This window comes from Amphiura filiformis, chromosome 1 (assembly GCF_039555335.1).
Source record: "Amphiura filiformis chromosome 1, Afil_fr2py, whole genome shotgun sequence".
Taxonomy (NCBI): Eukaryota; Metazoa; Echinodermata; class Ophiuroidea; order Amphilepidida; family Amphiuridae; genus Amphiura; species Amphiura filiformis.
Window position 1 is genome coordinate 91,575,260 of NC_092628.1, and position 18,962 is coordinate 91,594,221.

Below are 18,962 nucleotides of genomic sequence, written 5' to 3' on the forward strand. Positions count from 1 at the left end.
AGTTTAACCCTAGAACCCGGCCCCGGGTTTTAGGGTTATTAAGGGGAAATCCCGTGAGAAACCATAAACAACAAATATCCAATCATCCAATCAGCATTTAGGAAAGAGGGCAGTATCTTCACACAGGCTGTCTGAAAGCTCGTCGTATAATTAATTTTCATTAGATGGGCGCACACCACTAAATAAACTCCCATTGAAATACGTGTAAATATACATGAAAGTAAGTTTGTTTTTCTACCCCATGTAAAACCATTTTTCATATTTTGGTAGCACCAATGTCTTAAATAAAGATTAAAATTTAATTTAAAATGGGTTTTTGACACAAGTTGAGACTAACTTTTAAGCTACGGGGACCTGAACAGCGCCACCCTTATTTTCAGCTTGCACGAATGCCTCCTTACCATGTCCGTACGCGGATTAGTTTTGGGAGCCAAACTTTTTGACCAGATCAAGATGCATCATTTTGTGATATTCTGAACATTTACCAATTGCATATCTTTTAATTTAATTATAATAAACAATCATGGCTACTCATCTTGCTCCCAAGGGACACCCACTTGTTTGCACTACCGACCTATGTTTACCGGGACTATCAAGGGTTACACCAAATGCGGAAGGATTTAGTGGTGTGCTGCCAGATTCGTGCAGGGATTCGTGTACAATTTCTATTGGTTGTCTGTTGTTATTTTGGGAAATTCCAATTGAAAGCTAATGAAATTTTTTATTTCCGCCTTTCTCAGTGGTAGCGGAAAGAAGGTTCTTCTTCTCCTTCTTCCTATATACGTGTTGTACTCAAATCAATCAGTGATTCACAAAAAAATGGCTAGATGTGGATGTGTGGTTTTGCTGCTGTTTCTTGTGATATTTACGGAAGTGAATTCCCAACAAGGAGGAGGCGACCCTGAGGATCCTAACAATCCACACAGAGATCCTTCCAAATGCGAAAGTAAGAATTTGTTGTCGATTTTATATATATGTGTGTGTTCATATAAATACAAGGCAATAACACAATGTTTTATTTGCATGTTTACTATATTGACGATCATGTCAAACTATAAATGTTAGTTCTGATGGGACTTGGTGAAATATTCGCCCATGTTCGACTTGGACACAAGATTAATGAGCCCTGGAGGGAGGGGGTGGAGTTGTTATTTTTGGAACACATTCATGGGGTATCTTTTAAATAAAATGCTCTATTATGAAAAGGCTTAGAAAAAATGTACGGAAACACATAACGCTCATTCTACAAAATTGCCGGTGCCAATCCACTGTAAAAATTGAAAAAATAAAAGTTGTTCAAAAAGACCTGCTTTTTGTGTTTTTTAAGAGTAAATGTATCACTACTTTCAGATGTAAAAGATTGCCAACACCACTTGTATATTTTTCTTTCAGGAAGTCATGATGTTTTTTAACACTAAAACTCAATGTAATGTGAGCTACGAGTGAAATGTAACACCGATTTCACCATTTCATTGAAGTTTTAAAGATGCGTAAATGAGTGTGTAACGTAGCTCACAGTACGTAGTTCACGGGTTTTTAATGTTTTTGATGTGATTTGCGAACGTTAGAACATTATGTCGGTTAATTCTAATATAAATGGGGTTCGATCACTGGTACCTATCACATATTATTAGGAAGTACTTGTTATACAAGTGCATACTATGGAGTTCTGGTAACATAGCTCACCAGTCTTAAAGGAGTGTTTCGTGATCCTAGCATCCTCTATTTATGTCATTTTTCATTAGATATCCACGAAAAAAACCTATTCCCAAAATTTCAGTTTATTCTGATTTTATGCGTTCATGAAGTTATGCATGATTATGTGTATTACACTGCTCCATAGACAATGCGTTGTAATTTCGTTCTGGTGCACCAGAACGAAATTCAAATTTCACGATATCTTTGCTAAACGAATTATCTGCAAGAAATATTTCTGTACATAAACATTAGGCTAATGAAACTTGATGTTGAGTTTAGCGTCCCATTTTGTCCAGCTCATAATGAGGCAACTATTTCATTATTCATTATTCATTATTTTCCAGATTTCATTATATTCATAATAAACGGCCTTTTTCTCAATACAATCCTTATGCGCTTCTGTTCATTCTATTTGGGTATCTTGGGTCCCAATATAATGTCAGTAACACATATAACATTCATAAAAATATATCTTGCTTTTTGTTTTTCCAAACTTTAAATCAAGTCTCCGATTTCCACTGACCTCTCCGTATACATTTGAGGATGGAGGGAAATGGGGGGGGGGTGACTCATTTATATAATAATAACAAAATCATGCAGAACATTATGAAATAATTATTATCGTCACCAATTTGTTAAAAATATACATGGCTTTCAATAGTAATAGTATCTTCTATAGTTAAATTATTTATAACATAAATCCATCTGGTGAACATAGGCATAGATCCCGGGGGATGGGGGGATAAATCCCCCCAATATTCTGCTAGGGGATGGTCCATACAATCATCCCCAATGTTGAAGCCTGTATGTGAGTTTCTGACGAAATTAACCTCATATTTGGCCATTTTAACCTAAAAACCTTTATTCCACTTTTGTACCATATTTCACCAATTTAGCTTCAATATGCCAAAAACATTTGCATGCTAAGAACATTTTCCAACCCCATCCCCCTGCCCCCCCCATGTCAAAAAGAAATCTATGCCACTGCTGGTGAAAACATTTGGTCAGGTTCGGTTCAAATCTAGTCCATCCTGGTATCCCAAAGGTATAATTGAAATAATTGGATAGAGCAAGGGTCAAAGATTGGTATATTTTCAATGCTCAAATATTTAGATGAATTAATTCTTCTATTAAATAGTTTTTGAAGGCTTAAAATACAATTAAGAAAGAGGTTTTAAAAATTTTCAGAACAAATTTTCTTGCTGGTTTAGTAGCAATTTTGCACAATAATGAATTATTTTCAGATTTTACATCTCAAAGCGGCACAAAATTCATAACGCGGGCGGGGGACGCTAAACTCAGAATCAAGTTTCAAGTGCCTTATGTAGCCAGAGGTTTCCAGTGATATAAAAATCTCAACTTTTTTTGAGAAAAGTGGGGGGATGAGGCTGTGGATCACGAAATGCCCTTCTAACATTGTCAGTCAAAATTTCAATGTTTACAAAATTTCTATGCCAAAATGCTACAGCATCACAATTTTTACTATGATTTTTAAAAACCTATGAGTGTTGCCTTTCAAAAACCGCAAACTATGTTGATACCTCTGTTTTACTTCTTTCCAATAACGTGTGTTAAAAAAGGGTAACATAGCTCACAGCGTTTTGGTGGAAAGTGCAATTTATTTTAGAATTACACAAAGACGTTTTAATCACTAAAAAATAATGTTGATAAACAATATGATGGCGCGTTATCTAATTAAAAATCAAATATGTAAAGAAATCGCATTTATTCAAAGAAAATATTAAGGGTCAGATTTGACACTTGAGCAGTGGAAACGCATTTTTAGCGATTTTTGAGCCTTTGCAAGGGTTAATCAGGCTGAAGAAAGCATTTAAAGTATGGAAAACTATATATGTCCGTGTAGATCTCGTTGAGTTCTACCAGAAAAACAACATATGTGATGCCCTAAATGCTCGACAAAGTGTTTGTGGACCAAAGAATGGGAAAAAGGCTATTGGCACCCGATTTTGTAGAATGAGCGATAATGGACATTTTCCTAGCTTGCTGCGCTCGCAATATACAACTAGATGGTATAGACCATGTAGAACATTTAATAAAGGTTTGCAATTGGCACCTCAAATTTTGGCATGTGCAAAGGGGGGGGGTTCAAATATTTTTAAGGGAAGCTGAGTGAGGAGAGAAGCGATTTTTGGCAGGCCAAAAGGGGGGTAAGCATTTTTTGGTATGTGGAAAATTTTACCCCCCCCCTGCTCATAATTATTTCCAAATAATAAGTTATAAAAAAAAAATAAGTTTAAAATTTAAGAAAATTATTTGAAGGAGTATTTTGTGATCCTAGCATCCTTTTATGACATTTTTCAGTACATATCCACAAAAAGAACTTATTTCCAAAATTTCGATTGATTCCGATTTTGTGTTTGCGAGTTATGCATGATTATATGTATTACACTGCTCCATAGACAATGTGTTGTAATTTTGTTCTGGTGTACCATAACGTAATTCAAATTTCACGATATTTTTGCTAAACTAATTAATCTGCAAGAAATTTTTCGAAGATAATAAACATTATGTATAGCCAGAGGTTTCCAGGGGTTAAAAATCTCAACTTTTGAGAAAAGTGGGGTGATGATGCTATGGATCATGAAATGCCCGTTTAAGATTAAACTCGAGAACTCCAGCCTCAAATTTCAAGGCGCACATGATATTTCATTCGAGCCGGCATCCACTACTCAAAATATTGGACTTGCCTGTTGTCTATCACATGGTAGAGGATAGTAAAAATAAAAATTCCTATCGTTTATTCTCTAAATCACCAACAACACCTCACCTCACAACTGGATGGAGGGATGGGGGGATTGGCAGTCACCAACAACACCCCATCCCACAACTGGATGGAGGGATGTGGGGTGGGGGATTTCACCAATGACACCCCACCTCATAACTGGATGGAGGGATGGGGGAATTGGCAATCACCAACAGCACCCCACTCCACAACTGGATGGACGGATGTGGGTGCAATTGGCAATCGCCAACAACACCCCACCCGACACCTGGATGGAGGGATGTGGGGTGGGGGAATTGGCAATAACCAACGACACCCCACCCCATAACTGGATGGAGGGATTAGGGGAATTGGCAAACACCGCACCCCACAACTGGATGGAGGGATGAGGGAATTGGCAATCACCAACAACACCCCACCCCATAAGTGGATGGAGGGATGGGGGAATTGGCAATCACCAACAACACCCCACCTCACAACTGGATGGGGGATTGACAATCATCAACAACACCCCACCCCACAACTGGATGGGGGAATTGGCAATCACCAATAACACCCACCCCACAACTGGATGGAGGGATGGGGGATTGGCAGTCACCAACAACACCCCACCCCACAACTGGATGAAGGGATGGGGGAATTGGCCATGACCAACGGCACCCCATCCCACAGGAGATATGCCACAGTGTGAATCATCGATCACCAGGTCAATACTAGTGCACTTTTCAATTCTTTTACTATGCTACTCCCCGGGATGCTGCTTTGTCTGGCGTTTCTTCTAATCCTGAAGAATCTCTTCTGTAGATTGTCTCCACTTTCTACAACGCTGCTTTGTCTGGAGTTTCAGTTAACTCAGTTGTCAAGTGTTAAAAAGAAATCATTTTCATTGCAAATATATTTCAATTGTGTACAATTTAATAAATATTCGATATTAAATACCAAACTTTGTGCTAAATTGATCACCAATTGAGCCACTGGAAGTGAATTAATGCAGAGGCAAGATTTATCTTCAGTAGATAGCAGGGTTTATCTTCAGTAGATAGCAGGGTTTATCTTCAGTAGATAGCAGGGTTTATCTTCAGTAGATAGCTGGGTTTATCTTCAGTAGATAGCAGGGTTTATCTTCAGTAGATAGCAGGATTTATCTTCAGTAGATAGCAGGGTTTATCTTCAGTAGATAGCAGGGTTTATCTTCAGTAGATAGCAGGGTTTATCTTCAGTAGATAGCAGGGTTTATGTTCAGTAGATAGCAAGGTTTATCTTCAGTAGATAGTGGGTTTATCTTCAGTAGATAGCAGGGTTTATCTTCAGTAGATAGCAGGGTTTATCTTCAGTAGATAGCAAACCACTACACAATCAATTTCGTATACATCATTTTGTTTTTATCCAGTATGTAAATTTGTAGCCATTGAGCTTCAAGGAATGATGGAAGATACCGGCAAGACAAGAGAGGTCTTGGAACTCGGCTATAGGATTGACAGGGAACAGAAGAAAATACCTTACAAATTCTCGTAAGTTGACAATTTAGATTAGTACAGCATTTGTCATTTAAAATTCAATCAAGTTTTTATGATTGTTCAAATATATGTGATCTGTTATTTTGGTTTTTAAGCAATTAAGTCCTTTTTTTTTAATTTGGTTTTTAAACAAATTAGAATTTCATGTCTGAATATGAAATGTTATTGTTTCTTATTTATTATATTGAATGTTGATATGATAAAATGACTTTAAATACTAAATACACACTGTACATCGCTATTATTAAACCTTAAAAACAGGGCTTAGACTTTAAAGATGATCAAGTATTTCAAAACCAAAGTGAAAGATTAAAAATTTCATTTTATACTTGATCTAATATCCTTGTATATCGTATGTACCTTTAAAGTCATTGTCATGTATCTTGTAGTACTGAATTTATTATGATAGTTTCTTGCATATTCTTCCCCATAAAACAAGCTTAAATTGTGTTATAGTGTTGTAAGGGGGAGGGGCTGTAGGTTGACATATAGACTGTATATTTTGTTGTTGTTGTACAGGGTGTACTTGATTCAGGCTATCCATCCTAGGACCTCTTATTCAATCTTTGTGTTTGTATAAATTGAATGAAATAAAGATAAATGAATGAATAAATTACTTGTAGTACTGAATTTATTATGATAGTTTCTTGCATATTCTTCGTCACAAAACAGGCTTTTGTGTTATAGTGTTGTAAGGGGCAGGGGCTGTAGGTTGCAATGTAGGTATATTTTGTTGTTGTTGTACAGGGTGTACTTGATTCAGGCTATCCATCCGAGGACATCTTATTCAATCTTTGTGTTTGTGTTAAAATTAAATGAAATAAAGATAAATGAATGAATTATTGTTTTTAACTTTAGTCATAATGTACCCTTTTCGTTCATTTTGATAAACCAGAGTTTTTTGGCTTGCACTTTTGGTACACTTACACTTAATTGGAATCTGCCAAATTGGTTGTGTTTGTAGGACAACAGAGCAATTTCGAATTAATGTCACCCGGTACATTAAATCTCCCATATAGCTATAATATACTATCTTTATTTGCTTACTTTTTCAATTATGTTTTGGCCCCGGGTTTTGGCTTATAATTATTACCAATGTTTACACATGTATGTATGCCCAAGGTTAATTACTTATATCTAATTGGAATTTGCCAACTTTGTTGTATAGGACAACGGAATAATTTAGAATCAATGTCATAATAAGACATTAATCATTGTCTTTATAAAACACAGAGCTCCATATAGTCTTATTAGCCCAGATAGTAAGTGTATATTACGGCTTTAAATCTGGAATTGAATTCTTTTAAAATTGTTTTCAGGGAACTGAGATTGATTGAATCAATGGAAGGTGTTTGCCAGAGAATCATGGAGTACAACATCCATGCAGAAAGAAAATCATCTAGAAGGTGAGATGTTTGATTTTTTCACTGATTTTATTGGGTGATGATTATTGATACAAGCACTAAAATAAGTGAAAACTATAATCAACAGAAGCAATAAGGCCCGCTACAGACTTTATATTCAACATAGAGTATATGATGCAACATATCTTAAATCTATTTCCATTCTACTTCCTATCATGTTTAACTTCTAACTAATGGTTGTTGACATATAAAATCAATAATATATTTCCAAGACATTCAATATCAAATATAATTGATTTTCCATCAACAATCATTCATCAGATGATAAAAATGAATTAAAATAGATTGAATAATAAATACTTGTTAAATGAACAATCTCAAATATTTGGAATCTGTTTGGCCACTAAGGCAACAAAAAAAGCCCCTGTTCTTGCAGAATTTTTTGTTAATTTTGCAAAATTATGTAAAATCAGATTTTGGTAAAATTTTTGGGTAATTTCAGCCTCCAAAAAAAAAAAAAAAAAAAAACACTTTCGACCAACTGACCCTACTTGAAAGGTCCATCCGCCCGTAGAACAAGAGTGTTTTTAGTTGCCTAAGTATGAAATGCAACATAGATAATTGTATTCATAAGTTGATGTAGCTATGGCTGATACTAATTTCATTGTCATGGTTACTTACTCTACTAACAGATTTGCCAAAGGTATGAGCGAGACCTTCCAAACACTCCATGGTCTGGTGAACAAAGGGGTCAAAGTTGAACTTGGAATTCCATATAACATGTGGGATGAACCATCAGCTCCTGTACATACTCTAAGGAAATATGTAAGTACAAAATAGTTTGTTCTGTTGAAATCATTTTGTACTTTCCACTTGTGGCCTTCTCTCTTGATATGAATTCGCATTGGTCAGTGAGTTTAAGAAATAGGCATCCTGTATGTCTGCCTATCTGTGAAGGCTTTTGGATAAATTTTGATTTGGATGTAGTTTTGTATTTTCATTTTTCATTTCAAATATATTCATTGGGATACTTACCAGTCCCAAATTATATGCATTGATAAGTAGACCCCCACCACACACACACACCATCAGAACCAAAGGGCAAAAATACCGGAAAAGAATGCCACAATTTAGACCAAGTTTAGACCCTCCCCTTAAATTAATCTGGAAATTTACTTAAAGGGGGTCTCTGGCAATCACAACATTATGCCTTATATATAAGAAAAATAATTATCAAGCACGAATCACATGGTTTTATTTAAAACAAACTCATATTGACCATAAAAACGAATAAAAACAGTCGGCTCTCAACACACGATATTCAAAATTCCCGTGCCGAAATAGTCTAAGTGCAATGACGTAATGGTTGTTTGTGCTCAATTGTCGTCAGCCTTCATTGTATTACTGGGACGTCATTGCACTCGACAATTTCGCACCGGGAATTTTGAATATCGCGTGTTGAGAGACGGATGTTTTATTCGCTTTTATGGTCAATATGAGTTTGTTTTAAATAAAACCATGTGATTCGTGCTTGATAATTATTTTCTTACATATAAGGCATAATGCTGTGATTGCCGGAGACATCCTTTAACCACAATGCCCCTGCCCCCTGGAAGGAATGATGGTGCCTCCTATGGAAGGACTTGTTTTATATACTTTTATGTTTGTCATAACTTAAAGTTATGACAAACATACATAAACCATGGATGTCCCTAAAGTAAGCAGGCTTTACATATGTTATGCTTTCTTATTGATGCATTTATATTTGCTTGTATTTTCCAACATTTTTGGTGACAATTTTGTTATAAAAAGAAATAGGTTAAAAACTGTGTATTACTTGTTATACTCAAAAAATTGTACAAGATGATGCACTTAAAGAGATGTTGATGTGTCTAAGGGGCTCTGCAATAATTATGAGCCCTGGGGGAGGGTAAAATTGGGGGGGGAGAAGTTTTTGGCCAGACGAGAGGGATGTGAGACAATTTTTGGCAAGCTGAGAGGGGCCTTAAATGTTTGTGATGGTTTCGTTCATTTTAAAACAACATTAGTAATGGGAAAAAAGCAGTTTTACTAATAAATGTTATACATGAGAATAAAAGATAGGATATTGTCCAATATCGCTTCATAATGGATGGGTTCTTGGGAAATAATTTTATAGTAGTGGATGCTGGCATATGGCCTGCCCATCCATTATGACATGATATTGGATTGGCAAAAGACAAAACTCTATATATTATTCTCAAAGTGATCACCACACATTTGAAAGGAAGAACAGTGTGCGTTACCAGTTCCAATGCAAAATTTTGTTAATTTTTTCTGTCAATAGATGTTTCTTTCCATCATCAATATTTTCTTAATTTAGTTTTGCAAACATGAAATAATCTCATTTACCCAAATCGTAATTTCACACACAATTTTGAAGTGATTTTCATGCATTTTGTTCTTATATAAAATAAATATAGCATTCATATTCTTTTGTGCATACTGTGTGTTAGTTAATCACTCAGCATTAAGTGGTCTGGTTATGGTGCTGCCCATAGCCATTAGAGGAATTGATCAGTTTGTGTTGATATATTATGTGTGATTGACTGTTCAAAGTAAAGGATTTAGTTTACAGAATTCCCATCAGGTACTTTTGTCAAATATAAATTGACTAAAATGAATGAAATATGCATCTCTTTTCAATTGTACATGTAGCAGTAATTGTTCATATGTACAGAAGAAACTGCCATAATTAATTAAACTGCCAAATTGTAGAATTACATGATGCAGTCATGTCTACAGTAGAATTCATCTCGACCTTTGCAGGACTTAACCCCATTAAAAGCTATTAAACCAAGATAACACTCATTGAAACAGCTCAACTGATTAAATCGGATCTTCTCTGGTTGTGCACAAGTGACTGTTTTCATGTGCGATATCGCAATAAAGCTGGTATTCATAGCTTCAGTTGGGTAACCGATTATAAAGGAAACGAAAGGAAACAATGTTATGTGTGGCTTTGTTCACGAAATCAGACAATGGCGTGCTTTTTGTAAACCAGCATTCTTGAAAATGAGCAACATAATGATTTTTGACTTAACACGGTGTAAAAGAATGGGGATCCGAGCGGTCAGCGCGTGGGCTGGTTATTTAAAACCATGATATTTAGGGAAAAATAATACACAATGAATGCAGAGCGAGAGAAAAATATATGAGCAGGTAAACATTTTTTTATATAAAGAACAATTAAAAGCGAGTGTCATCATAACCACCTTAAGCTTCTTAAAATCTACAATGTTATTGTTACATGTCTTACTCTACTGATTGCTGTCATTGATTTTTAACCATTGAATACCAAAATTTAACTGGTGTTTTATATGCGTGGATCTGCCTTGATTTGTTCACTTGAAAGTGTGAGTCCCAATGCTGGAAGAATGAGTTTATGATTTTGTTCAATCTCTGCTGTAATTCAGAACGAATGAGTCCAAATATTTGACTGAATGTATGTAGTTCATACCTGAGGTCATTATGATTTTAAGTATGAGTCGTTTCATTGCGGAACACATCAACAGGCGCCGCCAATCTCCGCAGAAATGCAAAATCGCTGAGTAAATTACCAACACAACAGCATCCGCCACAAACGATATGGGTCAGTCTCATGATTTGTCAAGATCCACCAGGTATCAAGACGTGTACATGTCTTTAGGCCGACTCCCAATGCAGAGCGCCACTGAGTGCTGACAAAACGGGGACTGCTCTATAATCCCGACGCTTTATAGAGCTTCCACCAACAAAACTGCCACAATCTACATTTCAGCTCCATACATTGTATACACAGCGCAATATTAATGATACACTTCACCATGCTCATGTCTCAATGCAATGAGTCTCATCACGATGACTGAAAGTCGTCATTTTAATCGGTTTCATCTGGCCAGATCCACAGCTCACTAAATCACAAATTCAGCATCGGAAGCATCTTGATCGTCTCCCAAGCTGATTTATTAAGTTTAATCATCCATAATCATGTTGAATCAGTGCAATTTCACGGCAAATCACGGCCGGTTCCATCAAATTAAATCAACATCACTCGCCATTGTTTTGATCACATCATCATCTGACCTCAGGAATATTTGACCCCAGGCTTTTTGACCGCAAGGCTTCCACTTTTATCTGTGTGTTGTGTTACCCGGGTTAAGTGGACCAGGCATTGATGTAAACATAATTTTTAGAATATGTTGACAAATATTTTAAGTCATATTATGAAGCATGCACATTTTTATAGGGTCTTACACTACAACAACAAAATAATATTAGTGACCAAAGTTCATGACCTTGCTGAACTTGCATAACTGATAAACAATAAGGGCGCACACCACTACATGTATAAGAAAACATAAAATACACTTGAAACAACTGATCGATAACAATGCCAGGATTTTATAATATGATTGCAGAAATGATGGATTTGACACCATGCGAAAAGATAAATAAACAAGAAAATTTGGAAAGCTCAAGACATGTCCTTTAGCAGCCCTATTAATTTTATGGGCAGAGATCATTAAGATTTTTCAGGCAGACCACACAGAAAATGACCAAGTTTAATGATTGGCGGAGCATACTTCTCCCTAAACACAGGCTAGTCCTCTTTAAAAATCATACCGCAGTCACACTCATACAGTTCCTTTAATTCGTTATCTAAATTGACCGTCAAAATTCCGTGCGAAAAAATACCCTAATTTTGTCTTAATTACTCGCCCAAATTTTGTTACAGAGCCCCCATCGAAGACGATACCGCCCGGTATAAAAAAGGCTGACATCAACAAAAAGAGACAAAATTTGGGCTGCTACACATCCTGTAACTTTAAAAAATGGGTTAAACAAAACAAGAGTTAACGATCAGTGTTATGACATAATAATGATGATACAAGTACCGGCGCCGGTACACAATAATAAATGAGCACATACAAACATGTTACATAAGCATAAGTATAGTTGCTTCATTAAACACAAAAGTGAGTCTATCTTTAGCTCAGTTGCGTCTACATTGTCTCTCATGATCTCCACACATGTATGCCCCGTGTCCTTTGGTTACCGCTACTGTCTTTCAAACTTTTCACTGCCATATGCCTGCTCAATCTTCCAGTTCTTTACCTTTTCATTCTTGTACCATGTCGACAACATTTCTTCACAATGTACTATCATTATAGCAAATAACTCTTCCTTGCGTGATGAGGCGGCCCGACCGGTGGCGCATGCGATCACTCTCAATACAACACGAATACCGGTACTTCTAGTGTCCTTTTTACTTTTTAGTATCAATCCATGGCCAGGGATCCATGGCGTTGATTATCCACTCTTCGGTGCCAACATTGCGATTTAAGTCTTCTTCTGAAGTGCAGATGAGACAATGTTTAAACTAGTATTTATTGTTCGTCCTCTGACAAAGCTATCGCGCAGGCGCACTATTTGATGTATTACTGGCTCAGAGCCATTTTCACCAAAGTCAATTTCTTCAGCACAAGGCCTCCAGTTTTCAAAGAACTTGCTCCCTAAATAGGCAACAATTTATAGAGTCCTGCAGTATTGGCGTAGCGTACAATCTCTCTGCTACCAGCGCAGCGCAGATGGTACATGTATGAGAATATATACTTTTTTTAAAAACCAATGTCACTTCAATGCAAAACAACATGTTCATTATTTGACAGTACTTTCACAAACATTTTTCAATCCAAACACATGCATAAAATACAACCATACCAAAACCGCCAAATCATCCCACTTCTGACACCATTTTTGTAAAAGAATGGGGATCCGAGCGGTCAGCGCGTGGGCTGGTTATTTAAAACCATGATATTTAGGGAAAAATAATACACAATGAATGCAGAGCGAGAGAAAAATATATGAGCAGGTAAACATTTTTTTTATATAAAGAACAATTAAAAACGAGTGTCATCATAACCACCTTAAGCTTCTTAAAATCTACAATGTTATTGTTACATGTCTTACTCTACTGATTGCTGTCATTGATTTTTAACCATTGAATACCAAAATTTAACTGGTGTTTTATATGCGTGGATCTGCCTTGATTTGTTCACTTGAAAGTGTGAGTCCCAATGCTGGAAGAATGAGTTTATGATTTTGTTCAATCTCTGCTGTAATTCAGAACGAATGAGTCCAAATATTTGACGAATGTATGAGTTCATACCTGAGGTCATTATGATTTTAAGTATGAGTCTTTTCATTGCGAAACACATCAACAGGCGCCGCCAATCTCCGCAGAAATGCAAAATCGCTGAGTAAATTACCAACACAACAGCATCCGCCACAAACGATATGGGTCAGTCTCATGATTTGTCAAGATCCACCAGGTATCAAGGCGTGTACATGTCTTTAGGCCGACTCCCAATGCAGAGCGCCACTGAGTGCTGACAAAGCGGGACTGCTCTATAATCCCGGCGCTTTATAGAGCTTCCACCAACAAAACTGCCACAATCTACATTTCAGCTCCATACATTGTATACACAGCGCAATATTAATGATACACTTCACCATGCTCATGTCTCAATGCAATGAGTCTCATACGATGACTGAAAGTCGTCATTTTAATCGGTTTCATCTGGCCAGATCCACAGCTCACTAAATCACAAATTCAGCATCGGAAGCATCTTGATCGTCTCCCAAGCTGATTTATTAAGTTTAATCATCCATAATCATGTTGAATCAGTGCAATTTCACGGCAAATCACGGCCGGTTCCATCAAATTAAATCAACATCACTCGCCATTGTTTTGATCACATCATCATCTGACCTCAGGAATATTTGACCCCAGGCTTTTTGACCGCAAGGCTTCCACTTTTATCTGTGTGTTGTGTTACCCGGGTTAAGTGGACCAGGCATTGATGTAAACATAATTTTTAGAATATGTTGACAAATATTTTAAGTCATATTATGAAGCATGCACATTTTAGAGGGTCTTACACTACAACAACAAAATAATATTAGTGACCAAAGTTCATGACCTTGCTGAACTTGCATAACTGATAAAAACAATAAGGGCGCACACCACTACATGTATAAGAAAACATAAAATACACTTGAAACAACTGATCGATAACAATGCCAGGATTTTATAATATGATTGCAGAAATGATGGATTTGACACCATGCGAAAAGATAAATAAACAAGAAAATTTGGAAAGCTCAAGACATGTCCTTTAGCAGCCCTATTAATTTTATGGGGCAGAGATCATTAAGATTTTTCAGGCAGACCACACAGAAAATGACCAAGTTTAATGATTGGCGGAGCATACTTCTCCCTAAACACAGGCTAGTCCTCTTTAAAAATCATACCGCAGTCACACTCATACAGTTCCTTTAATTAGTTATCTAAATTGACCGTCAAAATTCCGTGCGAAAAAATACCCTAATTTTGTCTTAATTACTCGGCCCAAATTTTGTTACAGAGCCCCCACCGAAGACGATACCGCCCCGGTATAAAAAGGCTGACATCAACAAAAAGAGACAAAATTTGGGCTGCTACACATCCTGTAACTTTAAAAAAATGGGTTAAACAAAACAAGAGTTAACGACCAGTGTTATGACATAATAATGATGATACAAGTCTCGGCGCCGGTACACAATAATAACTGACCACATTTACTAACATGTTACATAAGCATAAGTATAGTTGCTTCATTAAACACAAAAGTGAGTCTATCTTTAGCTCAGTTAAGTCTACATTGTCTCTCATGATCTCCACACATGTATGCCCCGTGTCCTTTGGTTACCGCTACTGTCTTTCAAACTTTTCACTGCCATATGCCTGCTCAATCTTCCAGTTCTTTACCTTTTTCATTCTTGTACCATGTCGACAACATTTCTTCACAATGTACTATCATTATAGCAAATAACTCTTCCTTGCGTGACGGGCGGCCCCGGCCGGTGGCCGCATGCGATCACTCTCAATACAACACGAATACCGGTACTTCTAGTGTCCTTTTTACTTTTTAGTATCAATCCATGGCCAGGGATCCATGGCGTTGATTATCCACTCTTCGGTGCCAACATTGCGATTTAAGTCTTCTTCTGAAGTGCAGATGAGACAATGTTTAAACTAGTATTTATTGTTCGTCATCTGACACAGCTATCTAGCAGGCTCACTATTTGATGTATTACTGGCTCAGAGCCATTTTCACCAAAGTCAATTTCTTCAGCACAAGGCCTCCAGTTTTTCAAAGAACTTGCTCCCTAAATAGGCAACAATTTATAGAGTCCTGCAGTATTGGCGTAGCGTACAATCTCTCTGCTACCAGCGCGCAGTGGTACATGTATGAGAATATATACTTTTTTTAAAAACCAATGTCACTTCAATGCAAAACAACATGTTCATTATTTGACAGTACTTTCACAAACATTTTTCAATCCAAACACATGCATAAAATACAACCATACCAAAACAGCCAAATCATCCCACTTCTGACACCATTTTTGTAAAAGAATGGGGATCCGAGCGATCAGCGCGTGGGCTGGTTATTTAAAACCATGATATTTAGGGAAAAATAATACACAATGAATGCAGAGCGAGAGAAAAATATATGAGCAGGTAAACATTTTTTTATATAAAGAACAATTAAAAGCGAGTGTCATCATAACCACCTTAAGCTTCTTAAAATCTACAATGTTATTGTTACATGTCTTACTCTACTGATTGCTGTCATTGATTTTTAACCATTGAATACCAAAATTTAACTGGTGTTTTATATGCGTGGATCTGCCTTGATTTGTTCACTTGAAAGTGTGAGTCCCAATGCTGGAAGAATGAGTTTATGATTTTGTTCAATCTCTGCTGTAATTCAGAACGAATGAGTCCAAATATTTGACGAATGTATGAGTTCATACCTGAGGTCATTATGATTTTAAGTATGAGTCTTTTCATTGCGAAACACATCAACAGGCGCCGCCAATCTCCGCAGAAATGCAAAATCGCTGAGTAAATTACCAACACAACAGCATCCGCCACAAACGATATGGGTCAGTCTCATGATTTGTCAAGATCCACCAGGTATCAAGGCGTGTACATGTCTTTAGGCCGACTCCCAATGCAGAGCGCCACTGAGTGCTGACAAAGCGGGACTGCTCTATAATCCCGGCGCTTTATAGAGCTTCCACCAACAAAACTGCCACAATCTACATTTCAGCTCCATACATTGTATACACAGCGCAATATTAATGATACACTTCACCATGCTCATGTCTCAATGCAATGAGTCTCATACGATGACTGAAAGTCGTCATTTTAATCGGTTTCATCTGGCCAGATCCACAGCTCACTAAATCACAAATTCAGCATCGGAAGCATCTTGATCGTCTCCCAAGCTGATTTATTAAGTTTAATCATCCATAATCATGTTGAATCAGTGCAATTTCACGGCAAATCACGGCCGGTTCCATCAAATTAAATCAACATCACTCGCCATTGTTTTGATCACATCATCATCTGACCTCAGGAATATTTGACCCCAGGCTTTTTGACCGCAAGGCTTCCACTTTTATCTGTGTGTTGTGTTACCCGGGTTAAGTGGACCAGGCATTGATGTAAACATAATTTTTAGAATATGTTGACAAATATTTTAAGTCATATTATGAAGCATGCACATTTTTAGAGGGTCTTACACTACAACAACAAAATAATATTAGTGACCAAAGTTCATGACCTTGCTGAACTTGCATAACTGATAAACAATAAGGGCGCACACCACTACATGTATAAGAAAACATAAAATACACTTGAAACAACTGATCGATAACAATGCCAGGATTTTATAATATGATTGCAGAAATGATGGATTTGACACCATGCGAAAAGATAAATAAACAAGAAAATTTGGAAAGCTCAAGACATGTCCTTTAGCAGCCCTATTAATTTTGCGGGCAGAGATCATTAAGATTTTTCAGGCAGACCACACAGAAAATGACCAAGTTTAATGATTGGCGGAGCATACTTCTCCCTAAACACAGGCTAGTCCTCTTTAAAAATCATACCGCAGTCACACTCATACAGTTCCTTTAATTCGTTATCTAAATTGACCGTCAAAATTCCGTGCGAAAAAATACCCTAATTTTGTCTTAATTACTCGGCCCAAATTTTGTTACAACGGTTTGGAAATAATTTCTTCATATTTTTGGTGTTATCTGTCGTTTACATGTCCTTCCTAAAACACAAAAAATGCGACCCTCTCCAAACACCTAAATTAGCTAAAAATTTAGGACATGTTACAAAACTATATTGTCTAGAATTTTAGAAGAGTACTTTTAATATTGGCCGGTTATTTTTCACACAGCGGCGTTAACTAGGCAATGTACTATTACCTATAACATTAACTAAAACACCAAAGTACGAATATTTCCAAACATCTAAATTAGCTAAAAATTTAGGACATGTTAAAAACTATATTTTCTAGAACTTTAGAAGAGTACTTTTAATATTGGCCGGTTATTTTTCACACAGCGACGTTAACTAGTCATATCCCCATACTGTTAACGTGGGGCTATTTGTAAAGGTCACGCGTCAATGGGAAAGAGCACTGTGTATTGTGTATAGGAAAACGGACAGTAACTGCAGTATGACTAGCATTATTAGGTTGCTTGTGGTCTCCAGACGGTTATATTATAAGGACCAATTATCTTAATTACATGTAGCAGTGATTTTAAGGAAAGGAGATAAATTTATACTGAAATTGGAACTTGAGAAGAGATGTTTTCTGCATTGTTCTGAATATTTATATGTTTTGTTGTATATATAATTTTTTGCAGTAAAATCCAATTAAACTTTATTTCCATGAAAAGTTAAAGCCATAATGTGTGATTTGCTCCACAGCAACACCCTAAATTTGCCTTGAATTTCTACATTTTGCATGATTGTAATCCCCAGTGGTGTACTAAAATACCACATGAAAGACTAAGCCTGAAGTGCTTTAATTACAAAAATATTTAAGTTTTTATATAATATTAAATCTAACTAACATTTAAATAGGAATCTATTCTTTATGCAAATCACATATTATGGCTTAAAAGTTCACACTCTGTATATATGCATACATGCAATGCAAATGGGCACAGGAAGAATGTTCTCTTTTTCCTTGTTTGCGAAACAGTTTAAAAAAAACTTGGAGCTCATCCACACTTCCCATAGTAAAAATCAAAAGATATCTTTTTTAGAGTAATAATTACCATAATTCTGCATTCTAGAACTATAAACAATTCATGATTTTGTGTCATATTTCAGGTTTGTTCCATCAGAAAAGATAAAATCCTTCTTAATACTGCCAATATGAAATGCCAATATCGCTCATTCTACAAAATCCGGTGCCAATCCACTATAAAAATTGAAAAAATAAAAGTTGTTCAAAAAGACCTGCTTTTTGTGTTTTTTAAGAGTAAATGTATCACTACTTTCAAATGGAAAAAATTGCCAACACCACAAGCATATTTTTCTTTCAGGAAGTCATGATGTTTTTTAACACGAAAACTCAATGTAATGTGAGCTACGTTACCGACTACAAAATGGGTTGGTTTTACTCAATCCAAGGTCATAAAAAGCAAACTAAAGATCACTTGAGTGAAATGTAAAACAGATTTCACCATTTCATAGAAGTT

At 36.4% G+C, this 18,962-nt stretch overlaps 1 protein-coding gene across 1 annotated transcript in view; it reads left to right on the forward strand.

The window, feature by feature from the left end:
- Positions 1–666: 666 nt before the first annotated feature.
- Positions 667–18,962, forward strand: part of LOC140157520 (uncharacterized) — a 28,890-nt gene continuing 10,594 nt past the window's right edge. Inside the window, exons 1-4 of the mRNA XM_072180747.1 lie at positions 667–946; positions 5,832–5,952; positions 7,278–7,364; positions 8,015–8,147. Of these exons, the coding sequence (XP_072036848.1) occupies positions 712–946; positions 5,832–5,952; positions 7,278–7,364; positions 8,015–8,147 (576 nt within the window). The 5' untranslated portion in view covers positions 667–711. The remainder of the gene's footprint in view (positions 947–5,831; positions 5,953–7,277; positions 7,365–8,014; positions 8,148–18,962) is intronic.